Source organism: Scyliorhinus torazame, chromosome 8 (genome assembly GCF_047496885.1).
Source record: "Scyliorhinus torazame isolate Kashiwa2021f chromosome 8, sScyTor2.1, whole genome shotgun sequence".
NCBI classification, from domain to species: Eukaryota; Metazoa; Chordata; class Chondrichthyes; order Carcharhiniformes; family Scyliorhinidae; genus Scyliorhinus; species Scyliorhinus torazame.
In genome coordinates, this window is record NC_092714.1 from 63,613,256 (window position 1) to 63,640,066 (window position 26,811).

At 48.9% G+C, this 26,811-nt stretch overlaps 1 protein-coding gene across 1 annotated transcript in view; it reads right to left on the reverse strand.

The window, feature by feature from the left end:
* spag17 (sperm associated antigen 17) overlaps positions 1 to 26,811 on the reverse strand; it is a 382,475-nt gene that overhangs the window by 131,433 nt on the left and 224,231 nt on the right. The window contains exons 34-37 of the mRNA XM_072513741.1: positions 22,168 to 22,359; positions 15,135 to 15,262; positions 6,894 to 7,024; positions 4,724 to 4,857 (exon numbers count right to left, since the gene is read on the reverse strand). Coding sequence (XP_072369842.1) covers positions 4,724 to 4,857; positions 6,894 to 7,024; positions 15,135 to 15,262; positions 22,168 to 22,359 — 585 coding nt within the window. The remainder of the gene's footprint in view (positions 1 to 4,723; positions 4,858 to 6,893; positions 7,025 to 15,134; positions 15,263 to 22,167; positions 22,360 to 26,811) is intronic.

The following is a 26,811-nucleotide window of genomic DNA, read 5'->3' on the forward strand; positions in this document are numbered from 1 at the left end:
GGAGGAGAGGGACCAGCACCCGCTGGAGCGCCTCGATGTGGGACTGTTGGCGGATGAGGAGGTGTGCGGGCGGCTTCGGGGGGTGCATCGAAAGATCCTTGGAGGCCAACGACAATGGGGAGGTGCAGGTGGGGGTAGTCTGGGAGGCGATGAAGGCGGTGGTCAGGGGAGAGCTAATCTCCATTAGGGCCCAAAGGGAGAAGAGAGAGAGGAGAGAGAGGGAGAGACTGGTGGGGGATATATTAAGGGTGGACAGGAGCTCTGCAGAGGCCCCCCGAGGAGGGACTACTTAGGGAGCAACGGAACCTCCAGACGGAATTCGACTTGCTGACTACTGGGAAAGCAGAGGCGCAGTGGAGGAAAGCGCAGGGGGCGGCGTATGAGTATGGGGAGAAGGCGAGTCGGATGCTGGCACATCAGCTTCGGAAGAGGGAGGCAGCGAGGGAGATTGGTGGAGTTGGGATAAAGGGGGGAACACGGTGCGGAGTGCGATGGGAATAAACAAGGTTTCAGGGACTTTTATGAGGAGCTGCACAGGTCGGAGCCCCCGACCGGGAGGGGTGGGTGCGCCAATTTCTAGATCGGCTGAGGTTCCCGAGGGTGGAGGAGGAGCAGGTGGTTGGGCTAGGGGCACCAATTGGGCTGGAGGTGCTGGTTAAGGGACTAGGGAGCATGCAGGCAGGGAAGGCCCCGGGGCTGGATGGGTTCCCGGTAGAATTTTATAGGAAGTAAGTGGGCCTGCTGGGCCCGCTGCTAGTGAGGACTTTCAATGAGGCGAGGGAGGGGGGGGACCTTGCCCCCGACAATGTCCAGGGCGCTGATCTCTTTGATCTTGAAGCGGGACAAGGACCCATTACAGTGTGGATCGTCCAGGCTGATCTCGCTCCTCAAAGTCGACGCGAAGTTGCTAGCGAAGGTTCTGGCCACGAGAATTGAGGACTGTGTCCCGGGGGTGATTAATGACCACCAGACGGGATTTGTGAAGGTTAGGCAACTGACCACCAATGTGCGGAGGCTCCTTAATGTAATTATAATGCCTTCGGTGGAGGGGGAAGTGGAGGTAGTGGCGACTATGGATGCGGAGAAGGCCTTTGATAGGGTGGAATGGGAGTATCTTTGGGAGGTGCTGCGGAGGTTTGGGTTCGGGGAGGGGTTCATCTATAGTAGCATTAGGCTACTATATAAAGCCCCGGTGGTGAGTGTGACTACGAACCGGCGGAGGTCGGAGCACTTTCGGCTGTACTGGGGGGACGATGCAGGGGTGTCTCCTGTCCCACTTGTTGTTTGCACTGGCAATTGAGCCGCTGGCCATGGCATTGAGGGAGTCCAGGGCCTGGAGGGGATTGGTTTTGGGGGGGAGAGGAACACCGGGTGTCGCTGTCTGCCGATGACCTGTTATTGTATGTTGCGGACCCAGTGGAGGGGATGGCGGATCCTTAGGGAGTTTGGGGACTTTTCGGGGTATAAACCTAACATGGGGAAGAGTGAGCTCTTTGTGGTGCACCCAGGAGACCAGGGAAGGGGGATAGACGAGCTTCCGCTGAAGAGGGCGGAAAGGAGCTTTCGGTACCTGGGGATCCAGGTAGCTAGGAGTTGGGGGGCCCTGCACAAGCTCAATTTGACGTGGTTGGTGGAGCAGATGGAGGAGGATTTTAAAAGATGGGATATGTTGCCACTCTCACTGGCGGGTAGGGTGCAGTCGGTTAAAATGACGGTCCTTCCGAGGTTTCTCTTTGTATTTCAGTGCCTTCCCATTCTGATCCCCAAGGCCTTTTTTAAACAGGTAAGCAGGAGCATCATGGGATTCGTGTGGGCGAATATGACCCCAAGGGTAAAAAGGGTTTTCCTGGAGCGTAGCAAGGACAGAGGAGGGCTGGCTTTGCCGAATCTATGTGGCTACTACTGGGCAGCCAATGTGGTGATGATCCGTAAGTGGGTAATGGAAGGGGAAGAGGCTAGAGATGGCGTCCTGTGTGGGCACGAGTCTGAGGGCGCTGGTGACGGCACCGTTGCCAGTCCCGCCGACAAGGTACACCATGAGTCTGATGGTGGCGGTGACTCTGAAGATTTGGGGGCAATGGAGGCATCATAGGGGTGAGGTGGGGGCCTCGGTTTGGTCCCCGATTCGAGAGAACCATTGGTTTGTCCCGGGAAGGATGGATGGGGGGTTTCTGAGCTGGCATCGGGCAGGGATTAAAAGAATGGGGGACCTGTTCATTGATGGGACGTTTGCGAGCCTTGGGGCGCTGGAGGAGAAGTTTGGGCTACCCCTGGGAAACGCTTTCAGGTACATGCGAGTGAGGGCGTTCCTAAGATGGCAGGTGAGGGAATTCCCACTGCTTCCAGCATGCAGAATTCAGGACAAGGTGATCTCGGGGGCATGGGTTGGAGAAGGCAAGGTCTCGGCGATTTACCAGGAGGTACAAGAAGAGGAGGAGACCCCAGTGGAGGAGCTAAAGGGCAATTGGGAGGAGGAGCTCGGGAGAAGATAGATGAGGGTGTGTGGGCTGATGCCCTGAGTAGGGTTAATTCTTCCTCCTCTTGCGCCAGGCTCAGTCTGATACCGTTTAAAGTTGTTCACAGAGCGCATATGACAGGGGCGAGGTTGAGTAGGTTCTTTGGGGTGGAGAACAGATGTGTGAGGTGCTCGGGGAGCCTAGCAAATCGCGCCCATATGTTCTGGGCGTGCCTGGCGCTGGATGGGTTTTGGAGGGGCTTTGCGAGGGCTATGTCCAAGGTGGTGAACGCCCGGGTCAAGCCGAGCTGGGGGGTAGCATTATTTGGGATATCGGACGAGCCGGGAGTGCAGGAGGCGAAAGAGGCTGGTATTCTGGCCTTTGCGTCCCTGGTAGCCCGGCGGAGGATTTTGTTACTGTGAAAAGATGCGAAGCCCCCTAGTGTGGAAGCCTGGATTAATGACATGGCAGGGTTCATCAAGCTGGAGAGGATGAAGTTTGCCTTGCGAGGGTCTGTGCAAGGGTTCTTCAGGCGGTGGCAACCGTTCCTAGACTTTCTCGCCGAGAGTTAGGAGGAGGTCAGCAGCAGCAGCAACACGGGGTGGCGTTTGGGTTAGGGTGGGGTGTTTCCCTATTTATGTTTATATTGTTATATGGGGGGTTATGGCAGTTTGGGGAAATTCTATGTAGAATTCTTGCAGGTTGTGTTCTTATGTTCTTGTTTCTTTTTTCTGTAGGGGCGGGGGGTTTGTTGAAAATCTGTTAAAAATTTAAATAAAGATTTTTAAAAAAACATCACAAAGGAACCAAGCAGATTTTGCATTCATATCAGAATATTTTTTACCCTCAAACTCTTTCCATCCCTCCAGAAAATAATGAGGTTGATTTGAACTAACTTCCCTGTCATAAACTGTAGAGGGATGGGAGTAATTAAAATGGATTGGGGGACTTTCCCACTCCAATTTAGCAGAGTTCAATTTAAACTTACTGGCCTTGGATAAAGGTCCGAACAGAAGAGTGTAAAGTTTTCTTAAAAAGGGTTTTGATGTGAGCCAGGAGGAGCAGGAGCTTTTTTCTGGGCCCCACAACGAAACCCTGGGTCTCCCCTGGCTGAGGGCTTCACTTCTTTCCCCCAACCGTGATTCACTTCTATGGGCCTTCCAATGTAAATGCCTTGGACCAGGGATTGTTCTCTTTGGCCCCAGGTGTCACCTCTGAGTTGCCGAATTTTAACAGTCAGGCATCTGCTTCCCATTAACATCCCGGATGCTTTGATCTGAAGTCAGCAAGGGGTGTGCTAAGGAAGCTCAACTTAAAATCAGCTGAGCCTCCCCCCTCTGTGTCTTGATTGGCCAGGTTTTCCCACCCAGGAGTAAAAATAATTCTTAATAACTCTTATTGTGGCATAATTTCACAGATGCTGCCAGCCTGAGAATATCTTACACATAAAGCCTCGTATATAAACTAGGACAAGTGTTAGCCCGTTATATGATCACAGGAGCCATAATAGTTTTGCTCAACATGGGTGTTTACACCCCTGCATTGATATAGATACATTTGCAGCAAGGGTTTTTAATGATAATGATTAATGAGAATGCCTTTGCTAGTTGAGCCCACTATTGCCATGGCTGAGATTCGCTAACCTAGTGAAGAACTAGATTTGAACTCGCACAGCACAAACTCAACATTGGGCGGGATTGGAAAATATTCTGATATAAATGCAAAATCTGCTTGGTTCTTTTGTGATGTTTTTGGCGGCGGATTCCGGGCAGACTGGCAGCGGTGGAATTTTCTGGTCCCGCTGTTGTCAACGGGATTTCCTGTTGCCTGCACGCTTCGTCGCCGGTAAACACGTGCATTGTCGGTGGGACCAGAATAGCCCGCCGCAATGAACAGTTCGTAAATTCCGCCCAAAAGCTTCACATCATGCAATGCAATTAACCATCAAGTCACCTGTGGGATCAGATTTTACTTGCTAACTTTCATCATTGTCAATACATTGATTGCCCACAATAGTTACATAAATACAGAAGTCAGCAAGGAAATTGAAACATATATAAAGAAAGGAATCACAGCATCATGTATTTATGTTTTATACAGGACATCGCAAAAACAAATATATCAAGTACAATTTTTGGTCCCTAAAGTTTCTTAAATACTGAAGTATAAATAACCCTGTAATTAGGAATACTGAACAAGAATGACAAATGACAACCCAACCCTTGTCCTGTCTTAACTAATATATTCCTTTGAAGGACTAGAGGTACCTCTACTTGAGGAAATGTGTCCCACTTTCTTGATCGAAGGTTGGGAGGGATGATGTTAGCTACATCCTTTTTTATTAACCAGCGTGATCCAATGTCTTCAGTGGATGGCTGGAGAAAAGTGATACCCAGGACACCTGTTTGGAATAGATAGAAAAAGCTTAAAACAAAATAAATCAAAGTATATTGTTTAAATTATTAAATGTAAATTTGTACGTAACATTCAAATTACTCTGTGAATACCAGAATATAATTATTTTAATTTTAAAACTATATTCTCCTATCATTTCCCGTGATGATCTTAGCTATTTATTTCCGAGTGCCTATCATACAAAGATAGGTGGAAAAGTTAGCTGTTACGAAGATGACAATATGTTTCTCAGGGACGCAGATAGGTTAAATGATGGAATGTGATGTGAAGAAGTGTAAAATTATCCACCTTTGTTGGAAGAATAGAAAAACAAAATATTTTTTAAATGGTGAGAATCTATAAAATGTTGGGATTCAGAGGAATTCTGTGAATTTGTACAGGGATCACAGAAAACGATGAGGAAAGCAAATGGTATGTTAGCCTTTATTGAAAGGAGCCAGAGTATAAAAGTAAATAAATCGTACTTGGACCTGCTGTGACCACACATGGAGTACTGTGTACAGTTACCCAAGGAAGAATATTCTTGCTTTAGTGCAACAAAAGTTCACCAGACTAATTCCTAGAAATGAGGATATGTCCAAATTGCAGTGGCCGATTATTCTCAGCCTATATTCCCTAAAATTTAGATGGAAAAGAGGTGATTTAATTGGAATAGGTAACATTTTTAGAGGGTTTGATAGGGTAGATGTTGAGAAGATGTTTTCCCTGACTATGAAGTCTGGAACTAGTGGTCATAGTCATTGAATAAGGAGCTAGTCATTTAGAACTAAGGTGATGAGATACTTGTTCCACTCAGTGAGTTGTGAATCTTTGGAGTTATCTACTCCACAAAGCTGGAGATGCTGTATCAATAGTACATACTTGTCATAATATACATCAGTACATTATGGTGCAATCACATACACACACTGATGGACATGCAGTAGGACCAACCAGCATACATAACACCGCAGCCAATCACCAGTCAGAGCACTAGCACTATAAAGACAGGGGGCAGGAGAGTTCCCGCTCATTCTAGCAGCAGCCAGCTCAGAGCACAGAGCTCACAGCCTGCATCACAGACATTCACCATGTGCTGAGTGCCTCACCATAGCTAGTGATAGGAAAGGGTCCACAGTTAAGCTGGTATTGCTGATATCCATGTTTACAGTATGTTAGCATAGTTGAACAGTTAATAAAATAGCGTTACACCACTTCCAGCATTGTTGGCTTGTTTGTGAACCAGAACACCCAACACGACAATACTGATCTAACATCTTAAAACTGGGCATACATGATGTACCGTGGGCCATCAATAGTAGCAGCATTTTGTTCAACCATAACCTGCCATGGACTGGCATACATTGCTGCAATATGAAGCTGACAGCAGCCACTTCAAGCAGATAAGTGCTTTTTAGAGCACTACCTATGGCCCAAGAGAAACAGATGGGCTCCATCATTGTCCCCTCAAGTAATTGTTACTGGTATTGCAGGTAAATTTAAAACAGACTCCCAACTGCATTGTGGGAGCCTAATTTAAATATTATAATGAAGTATCATGACACCTGCGAATGAGTCAAAGACACACTCGTAATCTGCCGCCATAAAAATGGCTGATCATCATATATACAGGGGCTGTCTCTTAAAATTCTCACCCCTCACCCTCTTCACTTAATATATGTTATGTGACCTAACATTTATGGCCTGCAACTCACTAAATACTTTATATTAGTCAAGAGTAATGAAATGATTAATTAACATGCTGGAGGTATATAGTGGAGGGAAGACAATACAATGGAAAGGCGAAATCATCTTCATGAATATGAAAAAAGTATAAAATTATACTGTAGCAAGAACACAATTCATAAATCAACAGAAACCTGTAGAAGCATCTGCTACATGCAAGGACGGAGAAATCAAAGTACAAAAAGATGTTGCAGCCAGAATGACTCTAATGTTACTCATGGTCATGCTATTTTGTTATTGTAATCTGTTTCAAACCAACCCTTATGGGTCACCCAGCCTATGTTCCTGCCTTCTGACCTGGAAATTCTGGCAGTTGTTCCTTCAGAACTGCAGTAGCTGGACCTGAGTATGCTTGATAGAGGTATTCTTCTACTTCGCTAGATCGAAGTAGTTCAGTCCCTGAGCCATCGGCATGCAGAACAAAAAATCTGTCAGGTAAACAAAGCAATGTTGTATCATGTATCAATGGATACTTGGAGCACAGTACCCATAACTGCCACAAAGCAACATAATTGTCATGTTAATTACCCTGGGGTAACACGGACTGCAACTGGATGCAGTTGTACTTGAAAGTAGACTCCAAACTTTGGTGTTGGTTCAATACGCTTTATTGAACTTGTTAAGCAGTGCACAGTTCGCTGTGGACTTGACACTCTACTAATCTAAGTGTGCTTACTATAACTAATTAGACCAGACTAGCTGAGCCACGTGTAGAAGGTGCTAGCTGATATATACACCGACTGCCACTCCAGTGTTGTCACCAGTGGAAAGAGGCAGAGTGTTGATGCCTTGTGTGTTTTATAGTGGGAGATCACCTTCTAATGTTCTGCCTGGTGATTGGTTGTGTTCTGAGCTTGTGTTGATTGGCTGTACTGGGTGTCTTTCACTGCCTGTCTGTATCTCATTATGTGCTTGTGTGCATATCATGACAATAATCTGAAATAACTGAAAATGCTGGCAATACTTGGCAGGTCTGGAAATAACTGTTTTTCTCCCCATGGATGCCAGACCCTCTGAGTACTTCAGCCATTTTCTGTTTTGAAATGCTAGTTTGGAATGACACAGATCAGTGGTAAACTGACATGAACTATTGCAACAGTGGAGTCACACATTCAATTTCAATATTATTGAACTGTAAATCTTATTCCACAGCAGTGAGGAGATGCCAAAATGGAAGGAAAAAACATCACTGGCATATCAAATATTTTTAACAGCTGATGAGCAGTGTTGCTCCATGTCCTTGGTTCAAGGGCAATTAGGGATGGCAATACATGCTGACCCAGTCAGCGACACCTATATCCTTTGAAAGAACTAAGAAAAAATGCAGAAAATATCATCACCTAGAGGAACTTGGTCCCTAGTTTGCAGACCTTGACTGGCACCTGGCAACACTGGTGCATCTACAATACTGAGAGTGGTTAACATATTTCTACAGGAGGCCACCTCAGTTCCAGCGTGTGCAGGCAGAGATGGAATGGGCAATTTTGAGACAGTCAATAAAGGATAGGCTGTGCAGGAGTCTCCTGAGTACATCTCATTCTTCAACTGATATTCAGTTCTGACTCCTGGTGAGAGTTATGCTTCATCTGGGGAGTGCAGCCAGAGCCACGTCAATGGCAGCACAGGATTGGACACACTCCGAGCCACCTGGGTGCATGACCCCAGGGTGTCCAGCTGAAGCGCCTCCTTACATTGGCTACCTGAGGGCCCCTCGCTGATCTTCTGAGGAGAAGGGGCACTGTTGAAATCTACCATGCGGTTTAAGTGTAGTCTCGTATACACTTTGAACTCAGTAGAAATTTAAGTTACACGTCTCGGGTGTGGAATGAAATCTTTTATTGTGTCTATTGATTATAATTGAGAGTTTGAGATCTTCTTGTGGTTACAAATCAAATGTTCTCAGTAAAGCCCCTGCCAGCAGAAGACTTTAAGAGATATAATTAACTTAGTGGTTTTACAAACAAATTGAATTTTCAAAATACAGTAACGGTTTCTTGCTCAAAGCAAAACAGCTTGCGCAGACTTTAAAAGTTAGAGTGGAAATATGAAAATATGAAATAAGGATAGCGAGTAGTTAGGTAAAAGGTATAGAGTGATCCTGGATGCGAAATGGCTGTCTGGCCCTCTATCTTTAAGGAAAATGTTATCAGTTTGACTCCATCTGTCCCTACCCCTGTAATGTGCTGATTGGCTTGGATGAGTCTCAAATGCATTTGGTTGGATGGTTAGTTGTCAATCATTAATATGCAACATAGCTATGGATATGTTGCATTTTTAGATGTTTGTTGTGTATTGGAATGTGAGCTACACTTTTAATCAGCTCTGGTTTCTACAGTTTTTTCTGCTGACTGCTATACTTTTCATATTCTGAACAATGGTGGATTTATGCTGTCATGGTGCTTATTTTGACCTTGATCAGATTGTGGTACTGTTTAATACTTTTAATGAAACAAATTTGAACTTCTGCAATTCTGTTCATTAGAACAATGGACAGTTTATAATGTCAATTTAACTTTTCAGTAGAAATGTTGCATTTGTTTCTAGCTAGCCTGTGGATGTTTCAAATTCTGTGCTTTTGTTACTGCAAGCTGTGTTTTTTTGTAATCTAAGGCTATGCTTGAAGTCTTATGATGAAATCCATTTTTAATGCCCTCCATCATCTGCTCCATGATGCGATGAAATATCTCCGATGCAAAGACGATGCCGAATGGCATACAGTTATAGCAGTACCTGCCAAACGGTGTGTTGAAGGTGCAGAACCTTCTGCTGGACTAATCCAGCTGGATTTGCCAGAATCCATGTGACGCATCTAACTTTGTGAAAAACCGTGCATGTGCCATCTCACTGGTGAGTTCCTCCCGCTTCGGGATGGGGTAGTGTTCACGCATTATATTCTGGTTGAGCTCCTTGGGATCAATGCAGATGCACAGGTCGCCAGAGGGTTTTTTAACCACCACTATCGAGCTGACCCAGTCAGTCGGTTCGGTTACCCGCGAAATGATCCCCTGCTGCTGCAGCTCCTTGAGTTGTTCCTTCAGGCGCTCCTTCAGCGGAGCCGGGACCCGGCGTGATGAATGGACCACTGGCTTGGCATCAGGTCGCAGTAGGATCTTGTACCGAAATGACAAAGTGCCCATCCCGTCAATCACATCTGGATACTGAGCGAGGATGTTGTCAATGCCAGCTTGAAGATCCACGTTGGAGGATGTCGTTGAATAAACCCGCTGCACCAGGTTTAGCTTTTTGCAGGCATGCACGTCCAGTAGGGTTGCCCTGTCCGGCTTGACAATTTCCAACCTTAGCCGTGCATGGGTACTCCGGTTGGAGACGAGTAGATGGCAGGACCCCAGTGCCGTGATGGCATTACCATTATAGTCCAGGAGCTGGAAGACTGCTGGAAGGGCTTCTTGATGCGTTTGAAGTCTGCCTGTGAGAGGAGGTTGGCAGAAGCACCTGTGTGCAGCTTGAACTGGATGGAGCAGCGGTTGACCTGCATCACGGCACGCCATTCGTCCTCCGAATCCACAGCGAGGATGGACTGAATGCGAGATGAGTTAGGTGTGGCATGTTCACGTGTGGTAATGATGCCCACTCGGTAGGCGGACTCCAGGCACTCGTCCTCTAGATCCGTTGTACTGCCAGGATCAGAATCCTGCAATCGTCGTTGCACATTCTGGACGCGCCGTCGTCGGAATTGGGAGCGCTGGCCTTTGACTGGTGGTGCAGACCTGCACAAGGCTGCATAGTGTCCAGGCTTCCCGCAGTTTAAACATCACCTGCCTCTTGCAGGGCAGTGTCCCTTTAAGTGGGCGTTGCCACAGTTCGGGCACATCATGACGTCGTGGCGTGGTGTACGTCGTCGCACATGCGCAGTGCGGTTGGCAGACGTCTGCACCTGTGCAGTGTGGGTGTCGGCCGCTTTGCTATCCCTTTGGCATCGCGCATGCGTGGGGCTCTGGGAAAAGCGTGCAAGATGGCCGCTGTCTTCAATGCTGAGGCGCTGCATCCGGGAAATGGCCTGCACACTCACTGCCTCGTGGAACGCAAGTTTATCATTTTCAGCCGATTTGTATTGGGAATACCGATTTTTTGCGTGCTCATGCACTGTACATGTTTCAATCGCGACTGGCAGGGCCATATGCTTGATTTTTAAGAGCTGCTCTCTCATAGGATCAGAGTGAACTCCAAACACGATTGGATCTCTGATCATGGAGTCAGCGATATCACCAAAGTTGCAGGACAGCGCTAGCAGGCGGAGGCTAGTTAAGAAGGCATTGAAAGATTCATCTTTACCTTGAAGACATTGTTTGAATATGTAGCGCTCAAAGATTTCATTGGTGTCCAATTCACAGTGACTATCGAACTTGTCCAGGATGGTCTGAAACTTTGTCTTGTCCTGGCCTTCAGTGAAGTTAAACGAGTTGAAGAGTTTGGTGGCTTGATCACCTGCTGCTGAGAGGAGAAGCGCGATCTTTCTTGCATCAGACGCACCCTTGAGGTCTGAGGCTTCGATGTACAGCAGAAACTTTCGCTTGAATATCCGCCAGTTGGCACTGCGATTGCCGGAGGTCCAGAGCTGGTGAGGAGCCTGAATCTTCTCCATGGTGCCGGAATACATTTGCTGGTCGTCGCGGAACGGACTGAGGTAAGCCACCTTAAATTAGGAGTCTCCTGGTTAGGTACACTGGTCTAACACTGGCTGCAACTGGATGCAGCTTAGATCAGAAAGATACTCCAGACCTTGAAGTTAGTTCAATCAGGTTTATTGAACTAATAGCACAGTTAGCACAGTTCTCTGTGAGTTCGCCTCTCTGTTAACTTAAGTGTGGTTACTCTGACTGAACCAGACTAGCTCTTAGCCACATGGTGGAGGTGTGAGATTGTAACAACACCCTTGACTGACTCTCTAGATGTTCATCAGTGGAAAGAGCTGGAGTGTGAGTGCCTCGTGTCCTTTATAGTCAGATCCCACCCCTGAGTGACCTGCTTTCTTATTGGTCATGTCCGGTTCTCTGTGTCCATTAGCTGCTTGTCTGTATATCATTATGTGTGTGTCTGCATATCATGATAGTAGGGGGCTACGGCTGAAGGACTTGCTGCTTGTGGCCCTCTTCCTTTTCCTGCTGGTGCTGGTTAAAGAGATAAATGAATCATTGGCTGCATAGTGACCAACATTACAAAGCACTGACAGTATCCAAGGGTCCTTACTGAATTGGAAGCTGCCAATATCACCCTCAGTGCTGGCAAGGTCCCAGGACTCGCTGCCAGCTCTGCCACCTGCTCCGCAAATCTTGATTGGCCTTAGCTCAGGCATCCCACCTCTAATCTGCAATCTCTCCTTGTTGTTCTGGGCAATCTTTTCTTGTGTAAAGACATATGGATTGTATGTGAGAAGGACAGATGTCAAAGCAGCTTCTGTGGGTGCTGAAGGGACCTCTGAAGGCTGAGAATGTGAGTAGAACAGGACATCAACTGGGATCAAGTGGATCCCTTGAAGAGTATAGAGATTGTCGAAATAGAGTGAAGAGGGAAATCAGGAGGGCAAAAAGGGGACATGAAATTGCTTTGGCAAATAATGCAAAGGAGAATCCAAAGAGCTTCTACAGATACATAAAGGGAAAAAGAGTAACTAGGGACAGAGTAGGGCCTCTTAAGGATCAACAAGGACATCTATGTGCAGAGCCACAAGAGTTGGGTGAGATCCTGAATGAATATTTCTCATCGGTATTCACGGTGGAGAAAGGCATGGATGTTAAGAAACTAAGGGAAATAAATAGTGATGTCTTGAGAAGTGTGCATATTACAGAGGAGGAGGTGCTGGAAGTCTTAAAGCGCATCAAGGTAGATAAATCCCCGGGACCTGATGAAATGTATCCCAGGATGTTGAGGGAGGCTAGGGAGGAAATTGCGGGTTCCCTAACAGAGATATTTGAATCATCGGCAGCCACAGGTGAGGTGCCTGAAGATTGGAGAGTGGCGAATGTTGTGCCCTTGTTTAAGAAGGGCAGCAGGGAAAAGCCTGGGAACTACAGACCGGTGAGCCTAACGTTTGTAGTAGGTAAGTTGCTAGAAGGTATTCTGAGAGTCAGGATCTACAAGCATTTAGAGAGGCAAGGACTGATTCGGGGCAGTCAGCATGGCTTTGTGCGTGGAAAATCATGTCTCACAAATTTGATTGAGTTTTTTGAGGGGGTGACCAAGAAGGTAGATGAGGGCAGTGCAGTAGACGTTGTCTACATGGACTTTAGCAAAGCCTTTGACAAGGTACCGCATGGTAGGTTGTTGCAGAAGGTTAAAGCTCACGGGATCCAGGGTGAGGTTGCCAATTGGATTCAAAATTGGCTGGACGACAGTGGTTGTAGAGGGTTGTTTTTCAAACTGGAGGCCTGTGACCAGTGGTGTGCCTCAGGGATCGGTGCTGGGTCCACTGTTATTTGTGATTTATATTAATGATTTGGATGAGAATTTAGGAGGCATGGTTAGTAAGTTTGCAGATGACACCAAGATTGGTGGCACAGTGGATAGTGAAGAAGGTTATCTAGGATTGCAACGGGATCTTGATCAATTAGGCCAGTGGGCCGACGAATGGCAGATGGAGTTTAATTTAGATAAATGTGAGGTGATGCATTTTGGCAGATCGAATCAGGCCAGGACCTACTCAGTTAATGGTATGGCGTTGGGGAGAGTTATAGAACAAAGAGATCTAGGAGTACAGGTTCATAGCTCCTTGACGGTGGAGTCGCAGGTGGACAGGGTGGTGAAGAAGGTATTCGGCATGCTTGGTTTCATTGGTCAGAACATTGAATACAGGAGTTGGGACGTCTTGTTGAAGTTGTTCAAGACATTGGTACGGCCACGCTTGGAATACTGTGTGCAGTTCTGGTCACCCTATTATAGAAAGGATATTATTAAACTAGAAAGAGTGCAGAAAAGATTTACTAGGATGTTACCGGGACTTGATGGTTTGAGTTATAAGGAGAGGCTGGATAGACTGGGGCTTTTTTCCCTGGAGCGTAGGAGGCTTAGGGGTGATCTTATAGAGGTCTATAAAATAATGAGGGGCATAGATAAGGTAGATAGTCAACATCTTTTCCCAAAGGTAGGGGAGTCTAAAACTAGAGGGCATAGGTTTAAGGTGAGAGGGGAGAGATTCAGAAGGGCCCAGAGGGGCAATTTCTTCACTCAGAGGGTAGTGAGTGTCTGGAATGTGCTGCCAGAGGTAGTAGTAGAGGAAGGTACAATTGTGTCTTTTAAAAAGCATTTAGATAGTTACATGGGTAAGATGGGTATAGAGGGTTATGGGCCAAGTGCGGGCAACTGGGACTAGCTTAATGGTAAAAACTGGGCGGCATGGACTGGTTGGGCTGAAGGGCCTGTTTCCATGCTGTAAACTTCTATGATTCTATGATTCTATGACAAGAGATGAAGATGCTGCAGTCCAGGTGAGAGAATCAGTGGTGAAGTCCCTTGAGTGAGATCCCAGTGGGCTGTAACACTGAAGCTGCCTGATGGGCTTGTAAGAGTGTGAATTGAGATTGGGGAGAAGGTTGACTTTCCTTTGTGGAGAAGATGAGATCATTCATCCTCTTCCTGCACTGGATGGTGGTTCTCCTCTGGGGCGCATTAGCGCTGACTGCACCGGTGACCTGCTCCCAAGCTGGCATGGTGAGGTTGGTGGACCCCCAGCTCCTTTCTCAAGGGAAAAGTATGCCCTGCTGGTCTTCCACTGCTTGGAGGAGTACCACTAGTGCAGTGTCACTAAACTTCCAAGCATACTTTGTTCACTTGGGGGCCATTTTACTGGTCGCACACCAAGTCCTGAGCTACAGTGATGTGTGTGGATGCTGTTTAAAAATGGTGCCCTGAAATATGCACTTGTTGGAGTTTAGAAGGATGAGGAGGGATCTTATTAAAACTTACAGGATATGCGAGGTCTGGATAGAGTGGACATGGTGAGGATGTTTCCACTAGTCAGAAAATCTGGAACCAGAGGGCACAGTCTCAGACTGAAGGAATGACCCTTTAAAACTGAGATGAGAAGGAATTTCTTCAGTCAGAGGATGGTGAATCTGTGGAACTCTTTGCTGCAGAAAGCTGTGGAGGTCAAATTACTGAGTGATTTTAAGACAGAGATAGATAGGTTCTTGATTAATAAGGCGATCAGGGGTTATGGGGCGAAGGCAGGAGAATGGGGATGAGAAAAATATCAGGCATGATTGAATGGCGGAGCAGACTCAATGGGCCGAGTGGCCTAATTCTGCTCCTATGTCTTATGATCATATGTGGTGATGAGGTAATGGTGGGGAAGCTGAATCTCAGCCTGCCCTGTCACAAAATAGGACATGCATCATGTTCACGCATATATAGTGAGCTGAAAAGTGGACAATTTGTCACGGAAACCTGCCACGGTGGTCGATGGGTTGCACACCACCCTTCCAGCCTGCCACCCCACACAGAATCATTGGGCCGGATCCAGCAAGCACTGATTGATTGTTTAATGTATAGATTTTTGTGAATAATAGTAAATGATTAACTAACCTTGGTGCATGTTTTTTATAAGTGATGGGTTCCTGTTTAGCCATGTGACCTTGGAGTAAAGCATCTTCTTCCTCTCCCTCTTGATTTCCATTGGGAGTGAAAACAAGTGTATTCCCATCCATCGTGACCTATAATGTAAAAAAAAACTTGAAACATCCTTGCAAAGTCCCAGCATAGATAGATTTGTACTTGTTGCTGATCTTAAAAGAAGCTAATTTAATTCTTCTCTTAACCATGTCTGCTTTCTGTCCTGATGTAAGGTCTGTTCATTCATTATGCCCATGCAATTAAAGCCTCCAGTGGGTAGGAATCCCACCTCCGTGAGATGCAGGCCAAACAAAGGCTGGAGCATTGGCTGCTGTCAGTAATACCTGTACTACTCAGAGGATTGATGCTGAATGATGATTGGAGACAGGAGATGGAATGGAATCAGGGTCACGGGAGAGGATCGCTGATGAGAGAGTTGCCTTGTGGTGGCAGAGGCGTGGATGCAAGAGAATGGGAGTGGTTTTCAGGGCCACCCCCTTCCCAATACCAGTACCCTTGATTGGCAGTTGAATGACTAGGTACCTCCCACCGAAATTTGTTAGGCAGCCTTCAGGAACCAGGGAAGACTTATGCAAGTTCCATAAATCCATGAGGCACTCTTGAATTTCAGTAGACTCAGGGATAATTGGTTTCAAAAAGAACGAAGAACAATACAGCACAGGAACACCCTTCTGCCCTCCAAGCCTGTGTTGATTACGTGCCATATCTAGACCAACCGCCTGTATCCTTCTTTACCCCGTCTGTTCATGTGCCTATCCAGATAAGTCATAAAGGTCACTAATGTATCTGCCTCAACTGATGTGTTGGGTACTCTGGATCTGTGGAGACTGCGTTTACCTAAGCAGTAACATAGACAGGCTACCAACACTTGTAATAGTACAACACTATTTTATTAAGCTAGAAACTGTTGAACATACTTTCACTCTGGTTTAACATGATGTTAGATTAAACTAAGACCTGTGCCTGTCCTAACCAGTCTATGCACTCAGCACATGGTGAAGATCTGTGTTGTAAGCTGTAAGCTCTGTCCTTCTGAGAGGCTGCATCCCGAATGAGCGGGAAAACTGATGCCCTCTGTCTTTATAGTGAGTGTGCTCTAACTGGTGATTGGCTGCGGTGTTGTGTGTGTTGATTGGTCTTTCTGTGTGTCCATCAGTGTGTGTGTCTGCACCATGATATACTGGTGTATATTATGACATCAACCACCTCACTTGGCAGTGCATTCTGGGCCACCACCACCCTCTGTGTAAAACCCTTTCCCGCACATCTCCACTGAACCTGTCCCCCCTCACCTTGAACTTGCGCCCCCTTGTGATTTTCAATTCCGCGCTGGGAAAAAGCCTTCAACTGTTCACCCTACCTATACCCCTCTATAAACTTCTATTAGGTCGTCCCTTAGCCTCCATCTCGCTAAGGAGAACAATCCCAGTTTATTCAATCTCTCCTCATAGCCAATACCCTCCACACCAGGCAACATCCTGGTAAACCTTTTCTGTACTCTCCAAAGCCTTCACGTCCTTCTGGTAGTGTGCTGACCAGAATTGGACACAATATTCCAAATGTGGCCTAACCAACGTTCTATATAATTATAATATTGAGCGGACGCGGGCAATGGAGCTCTGACAGTCGCATCCCGATGCCGGGGGAGAGACAAAAAAAAGAAAACGCGCAAAGCGGTCGGACTGCCCCCACCCCCCCCCGCCCATGGCAGGAGAAAACGTGGGGACCGAGCGAGGACTGAGCCAGCGACGGGATTCGAGTCAGCGGCAGGGATCCACACCCCCACCCTGCACGGCAGGAGAGGCAGGAGAACGTGGGGATCGAGCGAGGACTGAGCCAGCGACGGGGATCGAGCCAACGGCAGGGATCCACACCCCCACCCTGCACGGCAGGAGAACGTGGGGATCGAGTGAGGACTGAGCCAGCGACGGGGATTGAGCCAGCGGCAGGGATCCACACCCCCACCCTGCACGGCAGGAGAGGCAGGAGAACGTGGGGATCGAGCAAGGACTGAGCCAGCGACGGGGATCGAGCCAGAGGCAGGGATCCACACCCCCACCCTGCACGGCAGGAGAACGTGGGGATCGAGCGAGGACTGAGCCAGCGACGGGTATCGAGCCAGCGGCAGGGATCCACACCCCCACCCTGCACGGCAGGAGAACGTGGGGATCGAGCGAGGACTGAGCCAGCGACGGGTATCGAGCCAGCGGCAGGGATCCACACCCCCCACCCTGCACGGCAGGAGAGGCAGGAGAACGTGGGGATCGAGCAAGGACTGAGCCAGCGACGGGGATCGAGCCAGAGGCAGGGATCCACACCCCCACCCTGCACGGCAGGAGAACGTGGGGATCGAGCGAGGACTGAGCCAGCGACGGGTATCGAGCCAGCGGCAGGGATCCACACCCCCACCCTGCACGGCAGGAGAGGCAGGAGAACGTGGGGATCGAGCGAGGACCGAGCCAGCGGCGGGGACCGCGCCAGTGGCAGAGACCGACCACCCCGCACGGCAGGAGAACGTGGGGACCGAGCAAGGACCGATCGCCAGTGGCGGGGCTGACCCCCCCCCACCCCCTTCCCCAGGCAGCAGCCACGAGGCAGGCGGCAAAACAAAGGAGGACACCCAGCCCAGCCAGAAGCCTCTATCTCTCGACCCTCCTGACCTGGCGTGTGGGTAAGAGGAAAAAAAAAGAACTTCCCCAAAAACTTTTTGAAGAGGAAACTTGTAAAGAGAAATAATTTTTTTTTCTTTCCCCTCTTTTTTTAATGTTTTGAAAAACGGGTTTAAGAGGGGGAAATAAAGTGTTAAAGGAGAGAAGGAAAAGGGGAAAAGAAAAGGGGGGGAAAAGAAAAGGGAAAGGGGAGGAGAAAAAAAAATGAGAAAAAAAAATGCCAGAAGGTAGCCAAAGCAGAAGGAGAAAGGGCTCCAGAAGCAGAAGGGGCCATGAGCGAGCCCAATCAGACGAGCTAACTGGCAAATGAAGCGGCGGAACGGAAGGTTCACCGCAACAAAAAGAACTGGGCAGACAGGAGCTTTCTCCCCTTGGGCCAGGGGGGAACTGGAACTGGAAGGCAGCCTTTGCCGATGCGCTGAGGGAACATCAGCAGGAAAATAAGGCAGAGGCTAGGGCAGACATTGAGGCTGCGGTGCAGTCGGCAATGGCCAAGGCCCTGGCGGAGGTGCAGCTCTCCCTGGGAAGAGCAGACTGGATGCCCAAGAGGAGAAACTGGAAGCCCAAAAGGCGACCATTAAGGAGCTGGAAAAAGCCGCGACTGACAAAAGTGACTGGATCATGGCCCTGGAGAAGGAGGTGGCGAAACTGGTCACAGCGCAGGGGAGCTTGAAGGGCAGAGTGGACGATCAGGAAAATCGCTCGAGAAGGCAAAATGTAAGGATAGTGGGCCTTCCAGAGGGAATCGAGGGTAGAAACCCCAAGGCATACTTGGCTGAGATGCTGGGTAACTTAGTGCGGAGGAGGGAGAGCAAGCGAGAGGAGTGCAGGGTAGGACGGGGGAAGAGCGTGCAGAAAACCGTAGAGGCCGGGCAGGGGAGAAGCGAGACAGTAACTCTCGAGAGGGGGGCCACCACACTAGCAGGAAAGCGACGGAGGCATGCAACAAAGCAGGGCCGCAGCGCGCCCCCAACAGGGGGGACGGCACCAGGCAGGGGGGGGCGGGGGCACTCACGGGAGACGGGAGAGCAAGCGGGGATGGGAACAGGGAAAAGAGGGACAAAAGAAAGGTATACGGGAAAGGGGAGAAAAAAGGGGGAAAAGGGAGGGACCGGGGGGAGGGGTGGGGTGGGGGGACATAGGGAAGGAGGGATAAACAAGGCTAGAAAGAGAATAACAATAGAGCGACAAAGTGCCACAACCAAAGGCTCGAAACAAGGAATCGCTGCAAGCATCCACGCAGTACGGTCTCTGGGCAAAGGGAGACTCCAGAGTGCAGGGGACTACCCGCGTGGCGGACGCATAGTGGGTGGCCATGTTAGGTGCCCCCTGGACAAAGGGAAACCCCGGACGGAGCGCAGGGACCCGACCGCATGGAGAGAGCAGTGACAGTGGCCATCCTGGACGGCCCCCTAACAAAGGGAAACCCCGGAGGGCAGGGATGCGTCCACCAGGTAAGTATGGTCAATCCCATACTGGGGGGACATCCCATGCAAGGGGACAGAAGCACCCCCACCAAGATAGTCACCTGGAACGTAAGGGGACTCAACGGCCCAGTGAAAAGATCCAGAGTCCTCACCCACATAACAAATATGAAAGCCGACATAGTCTTCCTCCAAGAGACACACGTGAGAGAGCAGGACCGACTGCGGGTAAGAAAGGGCTGGGTGGGGCAGACCTACCATTCCTGCTATGGGACGAGGGCCATGGGGGTGGCAATACTGATCGGCATGGAGATGATGTTTAGGGCGACGAAGACGGTTACGTACCCAGGGGGACGGTACGTCATGGTCAGCGGGGCCCTGGATGGGGCACCAGTAGTACTAGTTAACGTATATGCACCCAAATGGGACGACACGAGCTTCATCAAAAAGACCATGGCAGAAATCCCCGACACACCGACTAATCATGGGGGGGGACTTCAACTGTATAAAGGACCCAACGACTGACAGATCAAGCTCCAGAACGGGGAAAACCTCAAGCATGGCAAGGGAACTTGGTCACTTTATGGAACTGATGGGAGCGGTGGAGCCCTGGAGGTTCACCCACCCAGGGGAGAAGGAGTTCTCCTTCTTCTCCCCAGTGCACAACGTATACACCAGAATTGACATCTTTGTGGTGGGGAAAACGGTGCTTCCAGGGATAGACAAAGTGGAATACTCCGCAATTGTGATATCCGACCGCGCTCCACATTACATGGACGTGAGGCTGGAGACGGCAGGGCCCAATGCCCCACATGGCGGTTGGACATTGCCCTACTAGCAGACAAGGCCTTCAATGAAAAGATATCACAGGCCATAGCAGAGTACACGGAGAACAACCAAAATGGGGAGGTCTCACCCTCCACGTTCTGGGAAGTGCTAAAGGCCGTAGTAAGAGGAGAAATTATCGCATTCAAAGCTCAAACAGGTAGGGCGGAAAGGGCGGCAAGGCAGCAGCTGGTCGACTCCATACTGGAGGTAGACTGTAAATATTCCGAGGCCCCGACCGTAGAGCTCCTGGCGGAGAGGAAAGAGCTACAAAGGAACTTTGATCTGCTCTCCACCAGGAAAGCAGTGCACCAACTCCGCCAGACACGTGGGACCCTATACGAACATGGAGTCAAAGCCAGCCTCCTGTTGGCACACCAGCTGAGAAAGCAGGCAGCCACCAGAGAAATTGCACAAATCAGGGATACCAGAGGCACATTAGAAACAGAACAGGAAAAGATTAACAAAACCTTCAAGGCCTTCTACCAAGGGCTGTACACCTCAGAGCCCCCAATGGGGGAGTCCGGGATGAAACGGTTCCTTGATGGACTGGACATACCAGTCGTAGGGGAGGGCAGGAAACGGGCCCTGTAAGCACTGGGAGAGATCATGGACAGCATTAGCTCCATGCAGGCGGGGAAGGCGCTGGGACCAGACGGGTTCCCGATGGACTTCTACAAAGAATTTGCGACAGCAATGGCCCCGCACCTGCGGGAGATGTTCACAGACTCGCTAGCGAGGGGAACACTGCCACCTATGCTAGTATAGGCCTCAATCTCGCTGATACCCAAGAAAAATAAAGATCCAATGGAATGTGGGTCATACAGACCCATCTCACTGCTGAACGCAGATGCCAAAATACTGGCCAAAATCCCAGCCAAATGACTAGAAGATTACGTACCAGAAGTGGTCGCAGAGGACCAGACGGGCTTTGTCAAAGGTAAGCAGCTAACCTCGAACATCAGGCGCCTGCTAAACGTGAGAATGACCCCCTCCGGGGAGAGAACACCAGAGGTGATCGTGTCCCTAGACGCAGAAAAGGCCTTCGACAGGGTCGAATGGAAATACCTCATAGAGGTACTGGAGCAGTTCGGGCTTGGAACAGGGTTCATCTCCTGGGTAAAACTCTATACAACGTTCCCATGGCGAGTGTACGGACCAACAACACCAACTCCCGATACTTCCAGCTGCACAGGGGCACCAGACAAGGATGCCCACTGTCCCCGCTGCTGTTCGCTCTAGCGATCCGACCATTAGCAATTGCTCTCAGAGCAGCAAAAAGCTGGAGGAGGATCCAAAGGGGCGGCAGAGAGCACAGAGTCTCACTCTATGCAGATGACCTGCTCCTCTATATCTCGGACAGATGATCATTACTGGCACCTGTATGGCACAAATGTAACTTGTCAACCTAAACCTGGATAATAACTGGGCCTTACAGCAGATGAGTGTGCCTATTTTTTCCAGCTTGTTTAATTAATGCAAACTTCAAATGATCCCATGTAACACTGCTTCTACCTTCACTCACATTAATTCCCATTGTCATGCTTGACTGTGTCCGTGTGTTCCAGCACTGGTATGTCCTGTGCAGTGGACTCCTTTATAGGTGAGTTGGGGGTTCAGGGGTTGAGAGATTGGAACGCCATTTAAAAATGGCATCCTGATCTCCTCCTGCACTGAGGAGTTCCAGTGAGTGGAGCTCCTCAGTGCAAGAAAGGGACTAAGTGCAGCTTCGTCGGGGCATTCCACACTGAGGACCCGAATTGAACCAGAGTCCCAATAGATAGTGTGGTGTTTCTCTGTGCCGCGAGCGCTGGGGAGTAAGCAACTAAACGTGCGCGTTACGGGACTCAGTTCCCATTCAGTTAGATCGCGCCCATTGTAATGAATTATATTTCTGCTTTTACAGTTATTTCATTAATTTTGCCTGTGAAATTCTTGTAAAGGGATGAACATCTGTATCATCAGCTGGACTGGATGCCAATATTTATTTTCTGTGTTGAATGCTGGTGCAGTAATACCAAGACAATTAGGGAGCTATAGCACAAAGAAAATTGAATCTTGCTGGACCTGAAAATGATTTTCCTCAGGATCCATGACCTCGCAAATGATCTGTGAAGTTTTTCTCATGAAATAGGCACCAGTTTGCAGTTCCATATCATTGACAGTTGCGTATTCTAGGATATCATTATTTATTTCTGATGTGTACACGGCACAGCCATCCTGATCAATTAAAAGGCATCCAAAACTTGCTGGGAAAATCTGAAATGCAAACAGCAGATTAAAGTAAGATCAGCAGACATTACGGTATTTAAAAATCTCTGACCTATGAGGAACTTTGGGCGTGATTCTCCGATAATGGGCGAAGTGTTGACACTGTCGTAAACACGGGAGTGTTTTACGACGACGTCATCTGGCCGTTAGGAGAAGTGATCTTGCGCCACACAGGGGGCCAGCACAGCACTGGAACGCTTCACGCAGCTCTAGCTGCCGATACGGGCACCAGCATGGGCGGCGTGGGTCCGCGCAAGCGTGCCACGGCCGGCGAGGGTCCGTGCATGCGCGTGCATTGCCGACCAGCCCCCGAGCAACATGGTGGAGCCCTACAGGGACCCGGAGCGGAGGAACATAGACCCCGCCCCGGAATTAGCCTGCCTGCCGATCGGTAGCCCCCGATCGTGGGCCTGACCACCGTGGAGCCCCCCCCACCCCCCCGAGTTGGATACTCCCTCCCCTGCACCAGGACAGGTCCCGCAGCCAGATCGCCGAGGTCCTGTCGGGTAGGACCACACGCGAACGAAGCCAGCGGGACTCGGCCCAACTTGGTGGGCATTCGGCCTGTCGAGCGTGGAGAATCGCTGGCCCCAACCGGTGCTGCGGCGATTGCACCGGCGCCATTGGCAGCGATTCTCCGGTTGCCGGAGAATCGGCGGTCCGGCATCGCGCCACCCCCCCCCCCCAGCGATTCTCCGACCCGGCGTGGGATCAGAGAGTCCCGCCCTTTGCTTTACCCAATCCAAAGAGCACCCAACTTACATTCATTTTTTTAAAATACAAATTTAGAGTACCAATTCATTTTTTCCAACGAAGGAGAAATTAAGCATGACCAATCCACCTGACGTACACATTTTTGGGTTGTGGGGGCGAAACCCACGCAAACACAGGGAGAATGTGCAAACTCCACACGGACGGTGACCCAGAGTCGGGATCGAACCTGGGACCTTGGCGCCGTGAGGCAGCAATGCTAACCACTGCGCGCCGTGCTGCACCCCAATTTACATTCATAACCAAATTTAAAAAATATATATATTTTTATTCTCCTCCTTTTTCACATTTTCTCCCAAATTTACACCCACCAACAATAAACAATAATCAGCAACAAATATGTCAATCCCCATATCAATAACAACGATCCCGTCCTCCCACCAAATCCCAAACATTAGCCCGCATGTTTACATAAACAAATGACAAAAAGGAATCAGGAATCACCCATAGTCACCCTTAATACAAACATCCCCCCTCCCCCCAACCCTCCCACCCATCCCCCCCCAACTAATGTTCAATGTTATCCAGTTCTGGAAAGTGCGTTATGAATAATGCCCATGAATTGTAGAACCCCTCCGTCCTTCCCCTCAGTTCAAACCTAACCTTCTCAAGAGTCAAGAATTCCAACAGGTCCCCCTGCCACGCCAGGGCACAGGGTGGAGAGGCTGCTCTCCATCCCAACAGGATCCGCCTTCAGGCGATCAACGAGGCGAACGCTACGATATCTGCCTCCGCATCCGTTTCCAACCCTGGCTGGTCCGACGCCTCGAATATGGCCTCCCAGGGGCCCAGGTCCAGTTTCATGTGCACCACTTTAGAAATTACCCTAAAAACCTCCTTCCAGTAATCCTCTAGCTTTGGACAGGACCAAAACATATGAACGTGATTAGCAGCCCCCCCCAACCCCCCCCCCCGCCCCCGCAACGCTCACACACATCTTCTACTCCTTCAAAGAATCAGCTCATCCTCGCCCTCGTGAGGTATGCTCTGTATACCACTTTCAGCTGTATCAGCCCCAACCTCGCGCACGAGGTGGAGGCATTCACTCTCCGGAGCACCTCACACCAGAACCCCTCCTCCATAACCTCTCCCAACTCTTCCTCCCACTTTGCTTTGATCCCTTCCAGTGGTGCCTTCTCCTCTTCCAAAATAACTCCGTAAACTGCTGACACTACCCCCTTCTCCAGTCCCCCTGTCGTCAGCACCTCCTCCAGCAATGTGGAGGCCGGTTCCACCGGGAAGCTCTGAATGTCCTTTCTGGCAAAATCTTGAACCTGCATGTATCTAAACACTTCCCCCCGCTCCAGCCCATACTTCGCTTCCAGCTCCTTCAGTCCTGCAAACCGACCCCTGAGAAACAAATCTTTTAGCGTCTTAATCCCCTTCTCCTCCCATTTCTGAAAATTTCCATCCCACCTCCCTGGTTCAAATCTGTGGTTCCCCCGAATCGGCATTCATAACCAAATTTACCCATAGTTAATAAAAGGGTACAATGGCTCCAACTGATTTTTAAATGAGAAATAAAAAATATTCTTATGCATTGGATCCCCTGATATGCGCTTAAAACTTCCGAGAACTTTTCAGAGAGCGTTAGGTACAAAAACCCTAAAAAGCATGCTTTGAAAAGAAGTTGGCAGTTGTAATTTTTGCTCTTGTTATGAGAATCATGTCTGATACTATGCTACACTTAAACATGACATAGCAGTTTGACTGAACTGCAGACCTAGAAAGGCTGCATGCACCTAATGAAGCCAGTGGCAGGATCAAGGGAAATTTGCCGAGTGTCGTTATTTGTTTGTTATTCGTGAGTTATGGATACTAGATGTGGCTCCAGGGGCAGCTTGCTGATTTGTGGAAGCAAGGTGTGACCAACTCTGGTTTTAATGTGGAACCTGTCATGATATTCATATAAACATATCATGGTGTAATCACACACACACACTGATGGACAGATCAACGGACTAATGAACACACACGCAACATCACAACCAATCACCAGTGAGAGCACACGCACTATAAAACAAGGAACACCACAGTTCCCGCTCATTCCAGCAGGAGACAGCTCAGGGCACAGAGCTCACAGCGCCACTCAGACATACACCATGTGCTGAGTGCCTCTCTAAGATAGTGTTAGGGCTGGGTCCACAGGTTAACGGGTAAAGTACGAACCACAGCCATGAGTTAACAGATGTTGTTATTAAGAGTAATAAAACAGAGTTGTACCATCTACAACCGTGTTGGTTCGTTTGTATAGCGGAACACCCAACACGACAGAACCCAAGGCCAAAAATGAAAAGACTTTGATTGCCAAGCTCCTGAAAAGATTGACAGTGTTATGCATGGTACATGCTGCAGCCAGTTGCTAAAAATTTGGCAAAAGGAGCTGAATAAGGTGGGGAGGCAATTGGGAGAGGATGTTACTGGTTAGGGTGTGTAAATTTATCTGTGCTACTCCCAGCTCAACAATGAGGTAAGTAAAATGTTACAACTTGTCTTTCAGGAGACAGCCTCCAGTAACCCTTTAGTAGCTCCTGGTTTGGCTGCCCAGTGCCTGAGAATACTGGCTGAAGCATGCATGGTACATGTTGCAGTCAGTCCTGAAGGGTTTTAAAAAGAGGTCTAAAACCAAGAGTCAGATTTTTAATTTGCATATGGTTATGCAAAAAGCTTTTTTCAATATTGTAGGTGGTGCATTTCCAGTGTTATAAGCTCCATGAGAGCCAAGGGGATGACCCTAGGGCTCGTGGAGTAAGAGTTCCCCCGCTGAGGGGCGGAGGCTCAACAGTGGGCTTGTTAAATCCCCGAGATAAAGCTGGCCCAGGAAGAAGCCGGCATCTCAGGATGGTCCCGGCTGGGGCTTGGACTGTTGCTTAGCTGCTGTATTTCCTATCTGTGAGTAGGAAATAAATTACTTTTGAATCACCTTTTCAGAACTCCTCATTGACTACAATATTGGTGATAAGAATAAAACAGAACTATAGATTGCAGGCCACTCAGACCATGGCTGCTTCTCAACGCAAAGGAGTAAGGTTTACACTTTTTCAAAAATGCCGCTCTTCAGTGGGTTCGATGTGTTTGCTGCGAGTGTAGATGTGAACGCTATTACGGGGGAAGATTGCTAGGAGATGATTCTTTTGACTGCCTGTGGGGCCCTCCACTTTCAGCGTCATAAAGAGCCTACCCTACGCTGAGGTCCCAGACTCCAAGACGTTTGAGGAATTGTTAGCACTCGTGACTAACCAATACGACCCCAAGCTGCCAGTCATTGTCCAAAGATACCGATTTAATGCGACTGAGAAAACCCCGGGGAGTGTGTTACTAGTTTCTGGCACTATTATGAAAACCGATGGTACACTGCAGCTACAGAGTACCCAACCCGAGATGCAAAGAGACCACCCAGTATGTGGTGTAAACAACATGGCGACCCAGCAGAAATTGCTAGCCAAACCATTATTGGACCTAAAAAGGGCCATCAACATCTCCCTCTAGTAGGAGAATGCGGAGAAGGGAGTCCAGGAACTCAAGGGTATGTTGGGGACGGAGGCGAGTAGCTCTCACTAGGAGCGAGACCTCTGGGATCCCGCACTTTCCCGAATACCGTCGGGACCAGGCCCATTGGCCGAGGCCCACTGCAGCCAGGCGAGACATCTCCCCAGAACCACTGGAGGA